This window comes from Ammospiza nelsoni, chromosome 5 (assembly GCF_027579445.1).
Source record: "Ammospiza nelsoni isolate bAmmNel1 chromosome 5, bAmmNel1.pri, whole genome shotgun sequence".
NCBI lineage: Eukaryota > Metazoa > Chordata > Aves > Passeriformes > Passerellidae > Ammospiza > Ammospiza nelsoni.
In genome coordinates this window covers 10,671,667-10,695,175 of record NC_080637.1, presented here as the reverse complement: position 1 = coordinate 10,695,175, position 23,509 = coordinate 10,671,667, and the positions used below count along the sequence as shown (strand labels likewise).

Genomic DNA, 23,509 nt, shown 5'->3' with positions numbered 1-23,509 from the left:
TTCAGTACTGTCTCTCTCCCTTGTGCCTTGGCATGAAGACAGTTTTGTACAGCTAGATCCAAGACCAGTGTGATTCTGAAGATTATTATAAACAATATTCTTTGGCCAAGTGTGCCAATTTTTCATTTCCACAGTTCATTAACAAAAAGTGGAAACTACAAAGCCACTAATAGCCCCTGATTTGTATCAGATGTACATATTTAATGGTTAATTTGGTGGAATCTCCCCTTCCTTTTTAACAGCTTGCAAATTCATCAAAGAGCGCAAAGTTAAAGTTAAGATTACTCCTACAGACTGCAATTCAACTTTAAAAATCCTACAGTTTTTGCAGAAGAAAAAGTTAAAACCAAATTGATTTGATTCTTTTCTCTTGTGCCCTTTTATTCTAAAATGGCTCCCTGCTGGTTTCCACTGGAACACTGTTAAGAAGGTTGTCTGATAAGATGCCCATTAGTTTCCCCTGTAAAAGATATTTTAGTGCTATCATAAAAGCGGAGTTAGGCTGACAAATCACTGTGAGAGAAGTGTATGGAGCTTCTAACAAATCCAGAGTTCTCTGTCAAGATTTTTTCCATTTAAATGCTCTCTCTTTCTACAAGAGATGGGGTTTGCAGGATGTATGAGTAGCCTCCAGTAGGCAAAACTACTTGTTCAATGAGAATGAATAAACAAGAACCAGCTGCACAGCTGCTTTGATGATTTCATATATTCATGTTTAGATGAGTTTCCTAAGGAAACAGGAGTACAGAATCATGTATGCACAGTCACAGCTCCCTCAGCTTCTCCTCCCAGGTCAGGTGCTCCAAGACCTGAAATGTTTTTTGTCTCTCCAGCATGGGAGGCTGCTGGCCTGCTTTGCTTGCTGTGCATTGCTGGCTTGTGGGCAACCCCTACCCTTCAGGTGGTCCCCAGATGGACCTCAGACCCATCTGCAAGTCTGTCTTTCTTTAACAACTTTTGAATCTTTTGATTGCTTTAATAAAGGGTAGGAATGTCCAAAAACTTATTTTCAGCCCACACAAAGCTCTGGACCGGTCTTTTAACTGCCCCATATTGTTTGGTGAGGCAGATTTGGTGTTGCTACAGAGCAAGGTATTTAAGGGTGACACAGCCATAGGAAACCAAACTTCTTTATTTCCCCTATTAAAAAAAAAACATCTTTTTATTGCTGTTGCATGGGCTACAGAGGTCCTGTAGCCACCCTTTACAAGTAGCTCAAGTCTACAATGGAATGACATACAAAAATAGACCCTAAAATCAGTAGGCTCCTGAAGAAGTTTAATAAAACTAGGAAACTGCTCCTAAGTTATTCTACAATTAATATTACAGTAAATAATCTTAATGAGCCCAACACCCCCCAAAATTGTATTTTTCTTACCATAAGATTCTGACAACCTTTTATGAAACTCTGCCTACCTGTCTTTATGTTAGATGTCCTAGATACCTTTCTAATTATTTTTTTAAATATATATTTTGTTAGCCTCTTAGCTTCTTTATTAGAGGAGTCTATTTTATTTGGTTTTCTTCCTATCATCTTGTATTTGCCTGTGTGAATCTGGTTTGACTGGTTTCTATTCTAGACCCTAAATATTTTAATAATTTATATGTACTTTCTGACCAAGATTTGCAACAGTTTTTGATACTCTAACCTGAGCACTAAACTAGATTTTATTTTTGAAAAGTAGTATAAAAAATGAGGCCCTTTCATTGTTCTACAATTATTTGATACACGGACAAGGCCCTGCGTTTGCCTGGCACTTCATGCATCCAAGAGCTTGGGAGTGGCTTGTTCAAGGATACCAAAAAAATCAGTGCTGAATTTCCTCTCTTCAAAGAGCTGTTTCATGGTAGAGCTGAATGAATTTAAAAACTCATTTAAAGGTCTGGCAATATGAACAACATTGGCATATAGTTTTTCAGCAAGATGAAATAGGCATGTGGAAGAATAAGGAAAAAAACCAAGATACTTGCAGTCTAATCCATTTAGCAATCTGTCTCTAATTTTAATGATGTATTTGTCATTTTATTACTCACGAAATGTCATTTATATGAAACTGTCACTACGATATTAGAGAGGAACAGCTTGTGTTAAACTGTGTAACATCCCTGCCAACTTTCAATGTTGGTTGCATTCTACCTCTTTAAAGTTTCCCTTACGCTTTCAATTCAGCTTGGGTATATTACTTCATGCACCAAGGTTTTGTACACAATGGCTGTAAAAATGTGTGCATTTTGTCTTGGGGTGGATACAGCCACTGTCATGTTTAGTTACTTCAATAATAAGGAAAACAGGATGAAAATTTTATGTGCAAAAATAGCCTAATGTGAAATTAAAATATTAATGTATTTGGAAATATCTATCATAATTTTTGACATCAATATCAAACTAATATCAAATAGATGGGGTTATAGCCACTTTCAAAGTGAAAGAATAAAATAAAATTAAAATAAAACAGTGGTAGTATATTTTCTTTTCCCTTAAAGGTGCTTACATTTTTTTTCTTCATGCCTGTTAATCTCCAGTGTGGAGGAAAGGTAGGTTTATTCTTTTCATATGTATATGTATGTTTATAACAGCAACTGAGCAACTGTGATACACAGTTTATTACAGTTAAAAGTAAAAAATTCACACCTAGTCAATAAATCCCAACTTTGTAAATATTTCTTTGGGAAGCATGAAGAAACACAAAGACAAAGCTTGTGTTTTTACACATGTAAGGGATTTAGGGGTCCTTATGTTCAGATCTGACACCTTTGAAAACTGAACCAATTTTCTCTTGTTTCTCATGTTCTGTTCAGAATTTTTGATGTAAGTATCTAGGAATGACAAAAAGACTTACGAATCTTGGAAGGGTGGAACTACCTTTGTTTTCTATAGTGAAATGAAAGCAAATATCTGCCAATTGCCTTTCTATCTCATAAGGACTCAGGAGAAAGCAACAGCCTCTTGTAGAGCATTTTGAAGCATTAATCATAACAGGGATGCAGCAAAGTTGTGTCCTTGAACTCAACACTGATATCCAGCTGTAAAGGACCAGACCTAAGCATGTTTTGTCTCAAACACTGAGTGTTGCTACAGGAAGTGTGTGATCAGGAGAGGGTCCCACAGAGGTGGGGCAGTGCTGTCCTGATCCAAATTCCTGCTCATAGAGACTGGGGCTGTGTCCGCTTCCCCCACCTCACCCCTTGGAGGAGGACTGGCTGTCAAGGAAGGAACAAAATGTGTGAGAAGTCCAATTTACATAAGAGGCAAGCATAAGGTTAACTATAGAAGGGAGCAGATCAGACCCCTTCACTTTCTTTTTATTTCTCTTCTCCCTGGCTCTCTCTCTCTCTCTGACTTTTTCCTCTTTCTCTTTCTTTTCTCTTGCAATCCCAGCTACAGACCATCCACATGGTGGGGCCAGTGTAGGGGTCATATTTGTTTTCTTCCCTTTTCTTTCCCCTTTTCTGGGGTCATATTCTTGGTTTTCTGCCTGGGCAAAGTGCATTTACCATATTCTACCCCCTGCTCCCTAGTGGGCTTTACTGTGGGAGTGGGGACATTGTGTCAGGGCGTTGTGGGTTTTAGCCAGTGCCCTTGAACACTGGTGAGCTTGTGAGCCAGCAGCTTTTGAGGAGTTTATTGTGGGAGCTGAGAACTTACTGAAGTGTACTTAATTAAGGGCTTGTTTGCCTCCACTCTAGTGGAAGCGTATTGTAAGGATTTAAGGGCTTGTTAACCAACATCTTTTCAGTCTAAATAGTGGGCTGGTTGCTGAGGTTATGGCAACTTTATAGTAAAACATAAGTGTTCCCTGACACGTGCTCAGTGTCTTTGTTCAGCCTGCTGAGGATTCACACAGAACATCTCAACCCTGATCTATGGGTCACAAAACCAACAAAGGAAGTGTTTTTATTGGAATTAGTTAAAATTGCTCCTGAATTAAGATCAAAGGTAACTGTAAAAGGAGAAGATGAGTGCACTCAGGGTCTCAACAGATGCTCAAAGATAAAGTAAATCTTGAAAAGTCAGAGGTAAAGACAAAAACTAAATACAACTCAAATAAATTCTAGTTTAATCACTAAAAGGAATAAAATTTTTAATAGTAATATATAAAATCAATGCATATGTTGATTGCAAAGAACTATTTCAGAACTTGTTCTTCCTCTAGAGAGGAACATGTCCTCAAGTTTTTCCATGAGAATCCTCACTTGTCATTAGCATTTGGCTTTAATCCACAAGTCTTCTATGCTAATCTCAAAGCAGTTGCCTTGCTTGTAGGAATGTGGAATTGAGCTTTATTAAATAACATAGAATAACTTTTTGAACATAATTCAGTTGGCTTTATCAAAAAAAATTGATGTGACTGAGCTATTTGTAGTATTTCAAAAATAATTTCTGAGTCTTTTTTAATCATCTTTCCTGCCTTCTGAGGATAGACCTGACTTTAATTTATGGAAAAAAGTTTGGAAAGTCAAGACATGTGATTTGCACATATACAGATATATTGTATTCTCTGATGTAATCATAAAGGGGTGTTGACCCTGCCATTGTGAATGTTTTGGGCTTCATTCTGATCTTAGATGAAGCACATATCAGATACAGTTATCATCATATTATAAATATATCTCTATATTCAATCACATAAATGTCAGGCCTGGTATACAATCTGTCATTTGTAATTCTGAATCCTAAGAGATGTGTCTAGACAAGTAATATAGATGCTGAAGAGATATAAAATCTAAATTCAGCTCCAGAGCACAGGCCGCTTATAGGTGCTCCCCACAGATTCTGAAGTAATTGGATGGAATGTCATTAAAATGCAACCATATTAAAGTGTTCCCTGCATTACCTTTCAACTGCACAAAGACATGAAACAAGGCATCTAAAAAGAAGGCTAAACCATGGCACCACATTTTCACTGAAGACACACAAGCTGTGGTTAAGTCAGAAGTAAATTTCAATGTGTTCTCTCCCATATAGCTGCCATCGTTGAGCCTTTGAATGTCATTTCAAGTTTTAGTTTGAAAAGAGAAGAGGAATTAAAAGGAACCATTAACATTTTTAATGTCAGTTTTGGAAGTCTTTTTTTAAGTTTATGGTGTTCCTGTCTTAGGCACTGTATAAACAAGTCTCATCCCTAAATGGAGTCTTTGCCCACATTCAGCCAAAGTCACAATGCTTTATAAATTCACTGGATTATTTGCATCTTCAAAGGCAGGCATTTGTCAATGGGGCTTAAGTCTGTGCTTGAAGTTAAGCATATGTTTAATTATGGTCCCAAATAAGGACCTAAGTGCTTTGTTACAGCATAATATGTTCATATTCCTATTATGGTGCTAAATAAATCATAAATTACAGTGTACCTACTCTTACTGATTTTCCATAGATATATTCAGTGTTTAGGAATAATGTCTATGCAAGAGATTCTTCCTCAGCACTTTGAACATTATGACAGAATTTGAATAGCCCAAAAAACCACAGCAAAACTTGTTGATGTGAAATGTGGTGGTAACATGTGCAGATTCATTTCTTGCTACAAATATGATGGTTCCTGCTGTGGGTTTTTAAACTTGGGCAAAAACAGAAGTGTTATTTATCTGAGGAACTATCTTACATGCTATAAACTGATTGATTTCCCTCATGCAACTACCCTAAAAAGAGTTATGTTAAGATTCACATCAAAGATACCCTGTTAGGGTAAATATCCATAGTTAGAAAAAAAAAATCCATTTGATTCTTGCCATCTTCCAGCTATTAAAGCTTTACCCAACTAGCAGGCTCTAGGAAAAACATCTTAATTTTTTATTTATCTTCATGGTTTGACAGACTGCACTGAATCTGCCCAGACAGAAGAATTAATCAAATGAAATATCTGTGACAAGATTTGCCATCTGGTTTTGACTGCTACATGGCAGTAAAATTTCTGCAAATACATTAATTGAAGACATTTATGGCAGCTGTACATCATAAGAGCCATGTAACAATGATAAAATCCACTGCTGAGTCTGACCTTGGAATATTTAATACTATTTTTATTCTTCACATCATCGTGAAACTGTTTTTTACAAAGATTTAACTGTAGATATCACATTATTATCAGATTGGTAGTAGCCTCCATCCTATGATTCAATTGATTTATCATCCATTACAAGAAGTTCAGAATTGTTTTGAGAGAAAACTTTTAAGATCATCAAGCCTTAAGCAAGGTGACAGAACCAGATCCATTATATTTCATGTTATTTATTTCAATGCAATAAAAATAACTTTTGGAGGGAAAACCAAACCTAGTGAGTCATATTCTAAATGTCTTGTCCTTCTTTGCAGATGCAGTTTTGTACCACATGACAGGCATGAAATCTCTTTCCAAAAAAATTCTACAAAATTATGGTTCTGAATAATGTGTAGTTTTGGGCAAGATCCTTTAGGCTATAAGGTGAAATGTTAGGTACCTAAAGATCTTTTTAGTTCCTATAATCTGTGAAATGTTTTCTTTTCCTCAGAGCTCATATTTTATTTGTTTTGAATGCGAGACAAAACATTAGGAAAGGCCTGGAGGGAAGTCTAGCACACAAGTGACTAGTAACAGCCTAATCTCCTTTTACTATTGGAGGAAAATATGTTTTGGTTTCTTTCTTCTTAGTCAAGTAAACAGATAAATATATTTCCCCTGGCTTCCATTACAGCAAGTTGGCAGTTACAGAAGAATCCTTTCAGTTTTGATTTCCTGTCAGCTTTACTAACAAATGACCACAGAGTACAGTATTCCCTTGGTGTGGTTTTTATAGACTCTGTGCCTTAAAAGAAGCATTTTTGAATGAAATTGCTATATGTTCTCACTTGGAGGGCTTGGTTTGTTTTCTGCATGAGTACATTTCTTCTTTTAATGATTGTGTGAAATTGGGAAAATGATAGGAAGGATGTGGCCCGAAAAAGAACATTTTAAAAAAACCAACTTTTCTTCCCTTGATCTTCATCTTCTGAGCTGGATTCAAAAGACTGGCTAAATTCAGATTCAGACATAAACTAGTTCAGGCCACTTATTCAGTTTGCCCATAGCAAACAGAAAAACCAAACCAAACCAAACCAGCTCCATGTGCAAAAAGCTGATCTCAGGGAAGTCAGTGGTGTGCTGCTTATTTTTTTTTCAGCAGAACTTGCTGAATTTTTTTCCCTCAAAGTTGAATTTCTCCTCTTAGATTTATCTTTCAAAGAAAGAGACCTGAAAACAATACAGCTCATGAGTTGTGGTCAGAAGCTATGTGGTTCCCAAGCTCCTCAGTGGCCACTCCTATGGGCTGGGACCTAAAATTATTGTGCTGCTTTCTCTCACCTAAAGCTCCCGGAGGGTAGCCCCTAACCTTTGCATTTGTCTCTGCAGAATGTCTCTGTTTCACACCAGGCATCCATTCACTGTTCATGTGCAGGCAGACGCGCATCTTGAAGAGCAATCAAAAGCCTTCTGTGCGAGCAACACTCTTTTCTAACAATTCTTCTCTTTTCCAGAGTGAGTTTTCTTTGTCTACTCTCACACACCACAGTTGTCGTTACAGACATGGTCTCTGGAGAGGCAAATGTAGAAATGCCACTCTGCTCCGTGCCTTTCCTGTATTTTGCTCTCCAAGACAAGTTTTCTCAAGTGTCCCTGGGTCAGGATTTTGCAGAGGGAAAATGTCCTGCAGGGAGTGCAGAGGGAAAATGTGCTGCTGCTGAGTTGGCATCTAGGGACACAGATAGCGGCGTGGGGCAGGGAAAGGGGGAGAGACACAAAGTGACTTCATCACTTCCACCCTTACAGGGAAGATAATGAGCAAAGCACTTTCCAAACAGAGAAAGTGAAGTGTATTCAGACAGCAAAGGAGGCCGAGAAAACTGCCAAGAGAGGATTGAAGAGAACTTTCCAAAAAGCTGTCCTTAGCAGACCATAAATCTCACCCAGAAGACAGTTCAAACACAACACTTCCACCAGCCCTACTCTTCCCTGTTTATTTTCTTCCTGTCAGCGTTAGAATAGAATAATAAAGTACCAGACAAACAAACAAGGCAAACAAGAAAATAAGCAAGGAAACCCAGTAGAGAAGAAAAAGAATCGGTGACCTTGTCTGTCAGCAGTGCTGAGAAGTTCCTTGGATCACTCTTTGCAGCAGCCTGTGCAAACACCCCTGCTTCACCGTGTCCAATCCAAGAAAGGAATTCAAAAACTCTTCTTGAGTGTCTGAAATAACCATTCAGAGGAATATGGCCATCCCAAGACTATATTTAAATATTTAACAGGGAAGCACATCCAGGGGTTTTGCTTTGTGCTCAAGTGAGGTGTTTCCCTGTAAGCTTTGTCTGTCCAAGATAGCATCAGCTTCACCAATTCCTTCCTGCATTTAGTGGAAATTGCTTTAAAGGTAAGAAGTATTTTACTCTCTTAAAAAATTTGACAGGGAAATGGGAAGAAAAGTTCACCCTCCACAGGGTAATTTAGGAAAGATAAGAAACTCTGCTGCCAATTTTGAAAGGCAATGTGCAATACATACCCAAACAGGCAGGGAAATACCTCTTTGGAGGAAGCCACACAGAGAGTGAGCCTGGGGAGGTGTAGCAAGCATGCTGGAGGAAAAACAAATGGATTTCAGTTGGAAACCAGCCTGGTCTCTGTCAAACATACCAATAAAACTGACATGTTCCTGCAGACTGAGTTGGTAAGATCTGCATGTCGTGATGGGAAAAAGTACCGATAAGAAAATTTAGCAGCATTCACGCAAAGGCCAGTTAAAGAAAACTGAAAAGCCTTTTATTTTTTTTTTTCTTTTATTTTCCAACCATATGTATAAACCAGGCAGGAAGGTAGGACTTAAAAAAACTTACAAAGAAAGCCAGAGGAATTAATGCTCAGGGATTAGTGCTAGGGAGTTATATGAATCAAAAAGTTGTTAACACTAAGTAACATCAGAGGGGATTAAAAAACACAATGCTTGCAAATACAGCCTGGTGTCCCTGCTTAAATAAAAAATAAAATAAAGTGAGAAGCCAGCCTGACAAAATAGGACTTTAGAAAAGACTCCTAACTAAATTAATTAAGATAACTGCCCAGAAAGAGCTCTGGTAAGGAAGCAGGTTTCTACAGGAAGAATATTCACTTTTAAGGCAGCTTTAAAATTAAGGCCAGCCTCTGGTGATATCGACCATAAATTAAAGTGGAATAAAAGGAAAAAGAAACCATCTAGAAGGATCTCCAAAGGCCCATGCACTCTTTCAATTAACAGTGTAAATACAGGTGGTTAGCACTAATTCCCTAAAGCATTTGAGCATCTTAAGGGCCAAGGCTGAACTTTTTTAACTTCTAAATATTGTAGCTTTCACTTGCAGGTTACAGTTATACCAATGTATAAAAACTAGATCACAGATGGCTGAAAATTAGCCAAGTCTACTTTGTCTGCTTCCAGAACAATAAAAAGCAATCCTAGAGCTTGTACATTGTGCCAGGAAGAATAGATACACATGTGTCTCTGCACACATAGGCACGCACACACATCCACAAAGACACATGCAAACATGCAATCACTACAGACCTGAACGGATTGGTTTGCATCCAGCTAATCCAGAGCATGGCCAAAGGATAAGAGGTATATAAGATTTTATTCTAGCTCAGGCTTACACTGCAGATGTTTGTCATCACAAATGTGCCAAATCAGGATATCAAAAATTCATATCTGTGGCTGGCACTATAAAGCTTCTCCATGTTATTCTTGGTTAGTTTGAAAGTGAGATAAATTGTCCTGGTAGGACGACCTCTCTTTGCACGCTCTTGTATTCCTGTGCCAAGGCACTTGAGTTATCACAGCACTGGGACAAGGAAAACCCCAGGTTAAAATCCTTTTCCTGAAGTATGTGTGTAGATTGTGAATTTATTAATTCTAGATTAATAAATATACCACTGTGAAGACATTTATGTGCATTTGGGTGGCTGTGATGTGCACTTGTTTCTGCGTCCATGTGTAATTTGTGTGCTTGGGGTGCTCAGCCACACCAGACCTCTGGCAATGTATGGATGGTTTGGTATGGATGGCTGTGAGCACCTCCCCAGGCTTTGCTGATGTGGGAAGTGTAGAAGCCATCTAGCCCACAAGAATATTCCTTTCCATCAGTTAATATACTTGATGGCAAGTTGGGAACATCAGGGCATAGCTGAAGGCTGGGCTGCAATGAGTTTTCACTTCCTAAAGGTATTTTAAGGACTTTTTCTGAATATATGTAACAGAAAAAAAATTGAGGCCATGTGTGGACTTAACCAACAGAAATATAGGTTACAAAGAATTGAAGGAAAAGGCAATAATTTGGACTCATCTGTCTTGTGAGTATGCACAGAAATGGAAAGCAGGACTTTCAAGTGAACACTTAATGCAAATCTTCCACAACTTACACTGCTATGAACAGAAAATTTTCAGTGATTTCATTTTAAAAAATTTAAAATAAACAATTAAAAAAGTAAATTTAAAAAATTGGAGAAGGAGTTCTGTGATGGCAGTTTTGTAAGTGCTCTGTGAAGTGAGAGCCCTGTTAAACACAAGGCTGAACAGCAGATGGCATATTTACGCCCAAGACACGAGACTGTTGTTGACATGGCTTGAAACAGCAATGTTGATGTAAATGCATATTTGCTCATTGTGTGTATAATGCTGACATTAATCCTCAAGAAAAGAAAACCATCTGGATTTTTTTTAGTCAGTATTATATGAACTGAATTAAATACTATAAAGTCATATTTTGCTGAAGGCAAAACTTCTCTCTGTGGAAGAGAAGGACTATATCCTTATTTGTATTTTATACTAGCCTCATTTAATCGAGTGCATACCTCTAATGTTGTCTTTCTTGCCTTATTTTTGATAAATTGTTATGAATTGCACTGTCTTCTACACAATATTTCTTCCAGTAGAATGCATTAAATACTCCAATTGAGGTCAGCACTAGCTTCAACAGATAAAATGTGAGATATCTCAAGTAAATGACATCTCTTGGACTCTGAAGTGGTACATTTATTTGCTCTGGTGGGGAGTTTTTCCCTAAAGAGTTTATTATTTTTTGTATAAAAGCTAAATTAATAGCAAGTGCATTCATCATGGGTTTTAAGATTGTTGTTGTTGTTCCTCTTCTTCTTAATAATTTATAATGATAAAATTATTGTTGCTATTATTATTTAATGAACAATATCTGAATAGTAAGAAAATTAACCAATTCTCATCTTCAGTCAGTCTCTGAGCAAATTTGATAGTCTGAAGTTGAACTTTGATGCTCAGCATTGAAATAAAATGTAGATTTTCTCCCTCTGATACTCACTAAGAGTCTGGAACACGTCCTGAGCACTTCTTCAAGACAGGATCTGAAACAATGTCAAGACAAAGTCTGAGGGGTTTTGAAGGAAGATTTGGGACATATCTATTAGCTCTAGATTGGGCTAAATAATGTTTTAAAATAGTGTTTTGACAGTGATTTCAATGCAAGTAGGATCAGGACTTTGGACATAGAAGCACAACTTGTCCTGTATCTTCTGTGACCATATGGAGAAGTCATTGCATCTTCCCAAGTGTTCTCAACAAAGTGAAGTAGATTTAACTATTAAGCTATTCTACTGCAGCTTTTCACACCATACAGCCTATGTTATAAAAACTGAGACAACATGAAAAAAAAAATCTTTTTTATTTTAGGGCTTATTTTGTTATTAACCTTTTTATGGTCTGCCTTTTCCCTCCCAGCTGTTTTCTTTCCTATTTATTGCACGTGGGTTTTATTGGAACGTAGCTGTCCAGAAATCGGTGCTTTTGAAGGCAGAGTAGATACACAGCCGAGCCCTGCTAAATGGCCTGCTCTGTTTACATGAGGCTTGTTAAATAACACAGAGCAGAACACAAGCAGTGAGCATCAATGTGGGCTTCCATCATTGATCATCTGCAGATTACAGTGTTCCTGCAGCTACAAAAGATAAAGCCACCACAGAATGTAATATGAAGGCAATATCCTATTAGAGATTTTTGTGGTGCAAATTTCTGTACAAGCAGTTAATTCTCACGGTTCCCAGAAGACACACAGGTCACCTGAACATACTGAAAGCTGAATGTAAAACTGTAGCAAAGTATTGTTTTGACATGTGGAATATTTACAGATTTTTAATAACTTTGGAGGCACTCCTGCATGGTGGAAATTACTGAAAGCTTCCCAGTGCTTTCAGGAGTTCCTGATAAAATCCATTGGTTTTATGGACTGATTAGAAAACTCCCTTTTTGAAAAAACACACACACAAAAAAGTGATGTTTGCCATGGAAAACTCAGAATCTGACTTCAAACACTCTGCATATGAGTCTATTTGAAAAATGAATCACTGTGGATATAGCTGGAGCAAATATATATTTAAATCATCGAAATCACAGTGCAACCAGAAATGCTTACAACTTTGAAATTTTAGCTGAATAACGACAAAGAAGTAATGAGATTACTGTCCCTTATTTGAACTCACCAGAATGCTCTGATTTTACAGGAGTTTGACAATACTTGGCACTGATCTGGTGGGGTTAGTAAGGGTGTTGCTTATTTCCTTTTCTGGTAGCTGCTGGCTGGTTGTGGTAATAAGCAGCAGCAGCACCAAGGTTTGTTGCAAGTTATTGCTCTCCTTTGCATCATTTTTTGTACCTCAGTACAAAGTTATATTGAGAGGGGAGCCCTTTCCAGAAGTGTAAAGTGTATTTATTCAAGTAAGTAAAACTCCAAGCCTCTCATACTAAAATTTTAAGGAACTAAAACTTCAAGGAAAATATTTATATTTAGCTTGAGAACATCCTTTCCACTGCTAATATCTCACTGTAATATGCTTAGACCATTCTCAATGCAGAAATAATTTAGAAAGGTCTTGGGAACTCTCAAGAAGATCACCATGTATTTGGCTCTTTCTTTCATTTTATTTTCAATTCTGCAATTGGACACAAGAGGATCTTTACAGCACCAGTCCTCCTTACTTTGCACATTAAAATCCCTCACTGGAATTGGAACTGGGAAACTTGCAGTGGGGTTGTGGCCTTGTTCTTTCAATAAGAAATGTAATGCTAATTAAGTTTTGTTGTTTTTTATAAAATACTTTATTAAGAATAATAAGAGTAAACAAGGTTACAAAAATACCAACTTTATTAACTAATGAACATGTTAATTACAGAAGATTTGTATTACAAGTTATAACCAGAGTGTTCCTTTTTCATTAGGCATTCATCAAGTTGTACTTAATGGGAGCATTATTCTTCCCTCTTAAATAAAAAAAATTCTTTTATCATACACTGAAGTCCACAGGCAGCTCCCTGAAGTTAGATCCCATGCAAGAAAACACCATACATAAATGCCCAAGGGTATTTTTAAAAAGGAACACCAGAAAACTTTAGGGTGAAAAGCCATGTCAGTTCCTGCCAGCAGCCCCAACATTCAAAAACAGTAATATACCAGTGCACATGAGGGAGGAAAAAAATAATTGGTAAGGAGACAAAGCTAAATAACCAACCTAATAGGCTTCCTACAGTCTCCATGGGGGTCAACTGGTTTACAACCAGCTTTACAGAAGGATGATGACAAAGCCTCAACTCCTGCTGAGGTTGCCTTGGAGCTGAGAATGTGTACAAGGATCCATGTGGAAAAGCACTGAACAACTCTTAGGCCCTGCTCTTTTGACAATCTCATTCACTGAATTCAAGGGACATTTTGCCTGAGTAGATTTTGACCCCCAGAAATATATTTGGACCCTCATCTGAAAAGCTCTAACTCAAGTGAGTAGCTCTGTCAAGTACATTGGCATTGCCTGCAGGAAGCGATTGCAGAATGCCTCAGAGAATTTTAATCTTAAATGAGAGAAGAAGATTTCAGCAGTAGCAGCAAAAATCTAGACCAGTACATTCCCAATGAGAGCTACATTTTTCTGAGGGTCATGAGGTTTATGAGAGAAAAAGAGATAGGGGGAAAACGTTTTTAAGGGAAAAATGTTTTCTTTAATAAAATGAAGATGCGTTAGCCAGTTCTAATGCCCAAAGAAAATAGTAATTAAGTTAAACTAACTTCAGTTGCACAAAATCACCTCTTAGGTATTCATTCCACAATTTTATATCTGAAAATTACACCTTTCAGAGATCAAGGATTAGTTACAGCAAAGAGAATGAGAATGAAATTAAATGGAGTTTAAGAATGTCCTTAACAAGAATTTAAGTTCTGTACCCTTTATTCTAATCTGATTAAAATCACATCTATGAAGTAAAATTCAGATCCTAGTGAAGTTAATTAGAGGCTTTTCAGCATTTAGATGGGCACTAGATCAGGTTCCCTTGTTATAACAGAGAGAAAAAAAATATTAGAACAGTGAAAAAATATCTATAGAGTGTCCTTTCTTAAGAGAGTCCTGTAGTTATAACAGTTGCCTGGTACGGTACCATTGGTACCAACAAGAAATATTCACAGGAATAAATGAAGTACAGATTCATTACCACATATCATTATTCTTCTCTTCCCTTGCTCTTCAGGATCTCAGGTGCCCTCCATTCTGAGATTGGGGGAGCAAAAATACCTGGTAAGCAAGTGCATACAAACTTGTTAAGTTCTGGAGCATCAACTCTGAACAATTTATTTTACTGAGGCACTGCCCAGAACAAACAGGTAAAAATCCTTACACGTTGTCTAAGAAAAAACAGTATTTTTTATCATATATATATGTGTGTGTGTGTGTGTGTGAGATATATATATATATATATATATATAAAAATCACAGTCTTCTGCACAGCAGAAGCTTATAAGTAAAATATTTTAGGATTCAAATTTTTTAGATAGACATAACAAAATGCCTGCAAATACATAATACAGTGAGCACATGACAGTTCTTCGAATACAAAGAGTGAACATGGAATTGTATATTTTATCCACATTCTACTTGTGGCTGAGAACAAAACTCACTTGGAGTTTTTTAAAAGTCTTTCTTAAAAATGTAATCCTTTCAATAAGATGTGGTCAGTATATACTTAGTACGAATACACTCTTCACCTACATGACAATAATTAAGTGTAAATACAATAGGCTAAATCCTGCCCTCTTTAGGCCTGGTAAGTAAGAGAGGCTAAAGGGAGCATGAAGCCTTCAGAGGTGGCCAGAATAGATTGAGACAGACTGTCTGCATAGCGTCCACAACCTTGAATGTGCTGCACAGAGAAGTCACATCTTGTCCAAAGAGATTATTTACATCAGGAGGAACTTCAGAAGCTCTGCTTGCTGAAACACTTTGCCCTATGTGCCAGTAGAATCCGCTGGAAATGTGACACAAATCTCAGCGAGCCAAGCCTCTTAAGCACAGGCTGAAACTCATCCCAGCTCACCAGATGTAAGCATACTGAGTCCCACTGAAGTCAAAGTGCACTGCTGAAGAAAATTTGGTGAGCCAAGACGAGGCCTGTCTCCCATGACATCTCCCCTGAAGTGGTTGCTTTCTGACAGGGCAGAATTCAACCCTGCATCTTCTGCATGAAATGTCCTTTTGGATGAAATATCCACACCACGGGGCCAGATTCGTGGCTCTGCAGTTACATATGACACACAGACCAAACACTACTGGAAACATTTACAATTTACACAGTCACAAGTGAAGCAACAGTGCTGTTATTTATGCCATTACATGTACAGTAGTAAAACTAACATTGGATATATGTCATATCAATTTTCCAGAAATTAAATGGTAATCAGTGCCACCTATACCAACATATTTGTACAAAATTTCCAGACATAAAACTAAATGCCTACAGAAGAACAAGCACTTTTCATAGATGATGATTTTGTGTTCCCTTTCCCTATCAGCAAAAAGGAAAATGATTGTCCCATACATAGACAGGAAACAAACAACTAAACTGTTGGTGATGTTGTCCATATTAAATACAAGATCATATCAATCTCTGCAATTGTTTTATTATATTGAAGTGAATTATACAAAAGATAGACTTTTTTCCAAATCTAGTTAAGGTTTTATTAAAGTTCTCATGGCTCTGAAAAACTATTAACGTATAACTTACTTTTCCCAGTCTTAAGTCTCTCAGCCAGGCGCTAGATTCAACTGTTCTTTTTCTTGCTGTAAATGCAGAGTTCCATAAAATAACTAGAACCAACCAAACTTTAAATACTTGTCTGTTTAGAAAGATTTGGGCATATTTGATTTAAATTTCTTTCAATGCCCAAAGTCTTCCAATAGCTACTCAGGATTACTTTTTCAAACTGTATGAGATGCTGTCTTTAGCATTGCAAATCCACAGTTATTTCTCGGTAAGATTGTAAAGGAATGATCAAGAGTTTGCTAACCAAAATGGGGTTTGAGATATCTGTTAGAGGACCATATATACAGTGAAGGAACCAAGTGCAGAACTGGAGTCTGTAAGCATTGTGTAAAAGAAAGTGGTAGTGACTTCTACGAGAACTCTGCTTATGGCAGGTTTGTCAAAATCCATCAAAAATGAAAAGATTGCTTACTAAAGATATTATTTTTTTATAAAGTACTGAAATCTTTGACCTCTTATAAGGGGGAAAGAGAAATATGATCATAAATGCTGTCCTGACAGATGCATATATTTCTCAGTAGCGCTTTTGTTATATATGAAGAGAAATATATGGCTCATAGAAAGAATAAGATGTGTTAAGTAGAACTATAACTTGTTTCTCCTAAGATAATCTGAAGAGCAGCATCAAGGAGGTCATATGATCTATTTCTACAAAACCATTTATCATCCAGTAATGTCTTTGCAAAATTGTTTATCCATTCAAGTATCTTCAGGAGATATGTCACCATACTTGCATATACTGTAAGTCACTCCAACATTTATAAAACAACACTGATAGACAAAAACACCAAAAACACCCATAAATATTAAAAGAAGCTCAAGAAACTTGACTATCAAGTACTTAAAAAATTGTCGTTCTTTACATTACACATTAATTACAGGCTGTCCAGAATCTTTCAGTGGGAGTTGTTGACTTTTTCAGGGTTTTCTGTAGGTCATCATAATCTTGTGAATCCACCGGGAATAATATGAGACCCGAACAAAAATCCCAGGACGATTTCGAATGGCACATCCACGGCCAGGAACAATGACACCAATTACAATCTTCAGCCTGTTTTGTTCACAAACCAAAGGACCACCATAATCTCGCTGGGAAAAAAATAAACAGCATGAGTGTCACTTCTCAAAATGCTCCAAGACACAGCTCCCACCTGTCTGCTACTGAATGGTTTCTTTTGGGGATGGCAAGATGCACTAAGCAATAGTGTTCTTGCCACAGGACATAAACCAAGTTACAATATCTTTTTTTTTCATAACCAGAACTTATGACAAACAATGTCAGAGTTGGCCTCTGACCTTTTGTTCCTTCTGTGCAAATTAAGCTCTGTGATCCATCTTTACATGTCATTCTAATGACTTCAGACCACCAGATTTTATTCACCTCTTTCAGCTACCTGCAAGCCTAATATTTTTTATGTGAATATAAACCAGATGAGCTAAATGTGAGTTGACAGATAAACATTTTTGTTATAATGACAGGCTTTGCGTCAAACATATTGACAAAGTCAGGTTAGTATATTTCTTTCAATCATCTTGCAAGGCCCTAGGATGAGAATCTGTATGTACTAATAGGCAGAAGGAATAAAAAGCATGATAAAAGGTAATACTTTTTTAAGCACTATTTTGAGACATAACTTGTTAAATTTTTTTTTTTTTTGTTATTTTGAATGAACGAGACACCTATACAGTAGTTTATGAATTACATGAAAATTTGGAGTGTGACCCACTGAGATCAGAGTTAGATACAATCACACAGATCTGGGACTCGAACACAGATGCTGCAGCTTCTACCAAGGCTAAAGGTAGACTGGACCCTGGAAACTTGCTGCAAAACTAGACAGCAAATTCTTATATCAGACAGTGAATTACTTTTTAAAAAAAGCAAAGCTGACAATTAGCATTGCATTTTCTCTGGATCACCAGAGAAACAACAATGCTTGACCTTTATTTGGTTTGGGATTTTTTCTGACTGATGGCAGACTAGTTCCCACATGAACAATGAACTATGTCAGAGCCATGAGAGCTGCTCATAAAACACTTTCAGGAGTGGAGTTTCACCTGCCAATCTGATTTTGTTCCTCTGCCTGTTCTCTGCTGAGGAAAGTAGCTTCAAAGGAGAACTTAAGGAGCAGGAAACTGCTCAGTGATTAAGACTGATTGCTAATATTAATTCATTCCATTTCTTCTTGCAGGGGAAAACAAAGTGCAGGATCCCCAGCAGACTCCCATGCAGATGTTTCATTTATAAGTCTTGACAAGTCTAAGACCTCATTTACAATTAAACATTTTATTTTGAAGAAATACTTTGGAACAAAAAATGATCCCATAGATTATTAATAACAAATGGAAGAGGACTCAGCTTTATGAAGATGACCTCTTTTCCCCATGGTTTGGTAGTACCCTTGGGTGGGGAAAATTTTATTACACAGTTAGCATTGGTATTAGGAAATCAACAATCCTATTTCAGATAATAAATACTTAATAATGTTCATGACTTCCCTCTTTCTAGATATCTGCAGTCAGATTTTCCATCAAAAAATATTTATCTTCCTGTAAAAAATTATTTACAGCTTTTCTCCTCAGATGTCTTTTCTCCATCATCAAAAGTAGTGCTAAGCAAAACAACTGTACCAACCAACTGTACCAAACTTGATCACTGAAGTAGTTCTCCTGTCCTCATCAATATGTTGCTCAGGCTCAGAAGAGCGAAATGCTCAAGCCTTCTGACTCATAAAAACCTCAGTACATTTCTGGATCTTTCTCCTTCCTCATAACTTTATCACCTCTGTTGAGTACTGACTGTTATGTATTTTGCTTGCAATGCCTCATCTAAATAAGGATGTAAATTTGCTCCAGTCTTTGATTTCTACTCAATCAAAACACACAGCTACTGCTACCACAGAGCCCACCTTTGTCCTTAGTGTACAGAACACAGGTTTGCCTCAGTCTAGTGAAGGTGTTTTAGTGTATGAGTATATATAAGATTCCTGGAAATCTTTCAATGGTGTGGTAGCACAGCGAAATTGAAGTAATTTCTGCACTCTGACATAAAACAGAAGATTTGTAACACAAATCATTTTCCAACGCAAAAGTTAAGCGCAATGAGAATAAGTTTAAAAACCTCCAGTAATTTATTTTTTTTGGGAAAGAAATAGCCAGGGTCCTCAAAATGTATTAGGAAGTGCAATATTTACCTCACAAGGCCCAGCACCTGCGGTTTCAGCCACAGCACAGATTTCAGACTCATTCACAGTAATCTTTCCTTTGAGATATTGGTTGCATTTCTCGTTTCCCAAAATAAACAGGTTTGCTGCTTGGAGAAGGCCATCATAGTTAGCTACTACAATTAAAAAGAAAATAAAATTTTTATTGTATTTTAGGGGAAAGAAAGTATTTCAAGACACAGTCCACATAAACTTATTCATGTAATTTCAGTTATTGTACTTTCTCTCCAAAACTCACGTTTTTGTCTATCCCCACTGTTATCCTGCTTTTTTATTTCGGATTTCTTTTATTTTCTGAAAATGGGCTTTACCAGACATTTGTTTGGTTTTCAAGTCTGTTTAGTTCTCTGAGAATATCTGGATAAGTTTTTTAGTACTAGAATAAAGGGCTTTGTAACTGGGCTTACTCTACAGCTCACCACCAAATTGCCCAGTCATCAAAGAAATCAGAAAAAGAGCCTGAAAATGTTATCACTCCCATCAGTGGAGGGAGGATTCTGCTCCCTGCCTTAAACATGAGTTAATGTGTAACAGTGCCTGCCATGGCCTAGGGAAGGATGTGTGACTTGAAAAATACTGTAGCAGAGTGGAGTTTTTCTCAATCTGTGCTGGCTCAGCTACCCTGAATGACTTTGTGCCTGCAAGGGCAGAGCCACAGACTTGTGCAATCTCCATTCATCAGTGTGAAGGTCAGGAAGCAGGAGCCCTGTGGAGCTTACTCTTGTTCTACATGTCGAAAGACAAGCCTGTACAAGCTGCAAAGATAAATAAAGGGTCTGGACCTGCCCGTTCTCTGCACAGCCATCCAAAAAAAAATGCCAAGCTTGCCCTCCACTGACTTATAATCCTGTTTTCTTAAAAAAAAATGGATGTAACACTTCTTCCTGACCGGGATTCTGTGAGGATTATATAAAGTAGTGCAAAAAATATAGTACAAAGTCCTTGGATGACAGATGTTATGTATTTACTGTATTACATAACTCCACAACATTGCAAATTCCCTATCAGTTCTCTTAAGCTAACCTTTCCTGTGATGCTGTGCTGTGCTCCAGCCTGATGTCCCTGTCCCCCAGACAGCCAATGCCCCTAGAGGATGGCTAATATGGACATGTTGGGAACATCAAAGGCAGTCATTTGGGAGAGGGCTGGTACAGATTAATTGCCACCCACAAAGAAATGGCAGAGTAGTGGCTACAAGGAAGACAGCCTCAGAATTCCAGCCTAGCTTCTGCTCTGCTTCCAGGACAGTGTGAGTGTATTGCTGCTGCTTACTCAGGGTCTGTGGCAAAACAACATTTGAGCGCAGTAAATATTGGAGTAATTATTGTCAACTGGCAGCTATTAACTTTTTATCAACACATAATTAGCCAGATATAGCATTTACTAGACTAAATAAATGTCTGTTCTCCCACATATTTGTATTTTCTTCACACAAAACTGTGTTTAATAAACATTAGAAAGGTTGCAAAGTCAAGTACTCAAAAGTTAGGAAATGCCAGACTTAGGGTTGCCTGTGCATGCCTAGTTCGCTGTTATTGTTATATTAATAAAGTCTTTGATTACATGTTTCTGTATTAGTTTTTCCACATGGCCCTGCTTTGGATTACAGAAAGAGACTACTCAAGTAGATGAACAAAGATTTGTCAAAAAACCCTGTTAACTAACTGTTTCTGCAGAGAAATTTTACTATTTTTTCTTTAACATGTAGATTGGTATTTTTCTCTAATTCACTCCTCGAAATGTTTGAATTATTTTGCCTGTCCCTGAAATAACAACAAATAAGGAGAGACTAGTGGAAAATATTTCATGTTAAATTAAGTTGGATAAAAGGCTCAAAGATTTACAAAATTAGAAAAAAAAACAACTCTATTTTTTAACAAGAAGTTTGGGACAACCGTGGCATCAGGCCATACCCGCAGCCTCACCTATAATGACAAGAGGAAGTAAGTTGTCAACGTATTCATTTAGTTTTTAAAAATAGTTTCTTACATCCAGTGTATCCCCATCCATAAACACTGCAGCTGGTCTTCTCTGGAATGGTACATCCAGAAATGGGCAAGCGGATTATTTCTACAAAATTTGTCAATATAGCAGGTCTGAAATGAAGAAAAAAGTAAATAGATATAATGGATTTTACTTAACCTTCTGAACTGGGTTTTTAAAATTACATTAAGTCTATTATAGACCACAGCAATTTAAAACTGTGCCAATTCCTTTCCTTTCATTTTCTGTTTCTGAAGAATATGATGGATTCTTCTACCTATTTTTTGTACTACAGCTGCCAACTGTCAAAAAATTCTTGAAATGCTGTCACCACTTTTATGCTATTTAACTTGGGTTTTAATCTTAAAAGTAAGCAGTGATGGCATTTCATTTGGATATATAGGTTTATTCATATGGAGAAATTTTGAAAGCTTGTATATACACAAAGATCTCAGCTACAATCTGGTGCTTATTCTATAAATTAAAACCATATCCTAGTCCATGTGGGCACTTAGTGGGTTTTCTTGAAATCTCCCAACAAACCTAAACAAGGTTAACAGGAAGAATAATGTAGGTATGATTTCACAGGAGTGACATCTGTTTTCTGAGCAACATTGATGTACCTGCATTTCTGCATGTATCAAATAAAATTTCTTTCAGTTGGAAGTTCACCCCATGGAGACAGCAACTGTAGTACTGGAGATAGTAGAGCAGTGAACTTGCAAATGTCATTTAGGAAGAATCTCACCCAGCAGATGAAAGTGAAGAGATGTAAATTCACAATAACAGCTACTAACCTGCTGAGTTTCAGTAAGACCAAATCTGACCCTGCAGGGCCATATACCAACTGGGAGATGTTCCGCACTTGTTTGCGCTTCTCCTCTCCCTTTCCTTTGATATTATGGACTCCAAGCCAGGCTTTGTAGTCTTTCAGATCTTTGTACCTAAATGAGGCAAATTTGGTTATGATTTTGCTGACTGCATAATAAAATAACAGAAAAACTCTGCTTAATATGATTATGCTGGAAGATCTTAACTAATGCTCCTTAGCAGAAATGGCTTCATGCTGCCAACTGCTATTCCAAAATCAACATGCTTGGATGTAAGGTTTTGGCCTGAATCCATTACATAATTTTATCTTTAACTGTTACTAAAATATTTTTTTTTTTTTTCATAACAGTATCCAAACATTTAAATCCTTGGACAGTATGAACCTTTGAACTTTTTTAGTTTTACCCAAGTTTTCTATTTTATTTTGTCCAGTTAAGCAGAAGCAAGAGATTATTCTCATAAAAAGGCAATTGTCTAACCATGACACTTGGAAAATCTATTTATGCTTCTATGTAAAATAGCCAGGACTATTTAGATTTACAGCAATAATAACAGAAAATAGCAAGGTCCCACAGGCCTTTTATATCAGAAAAGCAGTGTTAAAGCCAAACAGGAGGAAAAACTGCTGCATTCAAGTTGAAGAAGCATCGTGCTGATAAGTTCCTGAAAATAGATGGATTTTAATATTGCAAAGTTCCAGACTACTGTACCGAGAAGGGAAACACTGCCTTGCTGTAAGAACCCACTCTTCTTTTATCAAAGTACCACCACAGATATGCTTATTCCTGGAGGAAAAAAAGAAAAGGAAAAAGATTAAAAAAAATAAATCCCACTAATATTAGTTTCTACATAATCAAAAAGTTAAAAGAATGTTTTGTTCCCACACATTTGCTGGTGAAAAGTGACAGACTGACAGCATTCAAAAACTTGTCTCTGTCCCTTTGCTCCAAAGTTTCAACACTTACAGTAACATGACTTTGCAGAGCTTTACTCCAATGTGCAAAACCAGAAAGAAAGACAAATTCAGTTGCTCAGTCCATTTAGTGGTTTCAAAGCTGAATTTGTAATAAGACACCTAATTTAAAATTAAAAAAATTAAAAAGGGGGGGGGCAATTCTTTGTAACTGATTGAAACTGGATTGAAACTTTCAAGCAAGTCCCCAGACTGCCACCAGATGTAAACAACTTCTGGTCATTATTCATGTAAGTATTATTCAAAGCATTGACCTCAAGGTGCAGAGTTCCTATTTGATTACAAGCCCTAGGAGATTTGTGTCCCCACATACTTCAGTTGGAAACAATCTGCAGTGTATGACATCCTACATGTGATTATAGAAAACCTGAAGCATAATATATCAAGTAAAATTAAAGCAATTAAGCATGACAGT

At 37.1% G+C, this 23,509-nt stretch overlaps 1 protein-coding gene across 1 annotated transcript in view; it reads right to left on the bottom strand.

Moving 5' to 3' along the window:
* Positions 1–14,689: 14,689 nt before the first annotated feature.
* The window catches only part of HGF (hepatocyte growth factor), a 54,418-nt gene continuing 45,598 nt past the window's right edge, over positions 14,690–23,509 (bottom strand). Inside the window, exons 14-18 of the mRNA XM_059471752.1 lie at positions 22,832–22,906; positions 22,088–22,234; positions 21,297–21,403; positions 19,278–19,423; positions 14,690–17,172 (exon numbers count right to left, since the gene is read on the bottom strand). Coding sequence (XP_059327735.1) covers positions 17,002–17,172; positions 19,278–19,423; positions 21,297–21,403; positions 22,088–22,234; positions 22,832–22,906 — 646 coding nt within the window. The 3' untranslated portion in view covers positions 14,690–17,001. The remainder of the gene's footprint in view (positions 17,173–19,277; positions 19,424–21,296; positions 21,404–22,087; positions 22,235–22,831; positions 22,907–23,509) is intronic.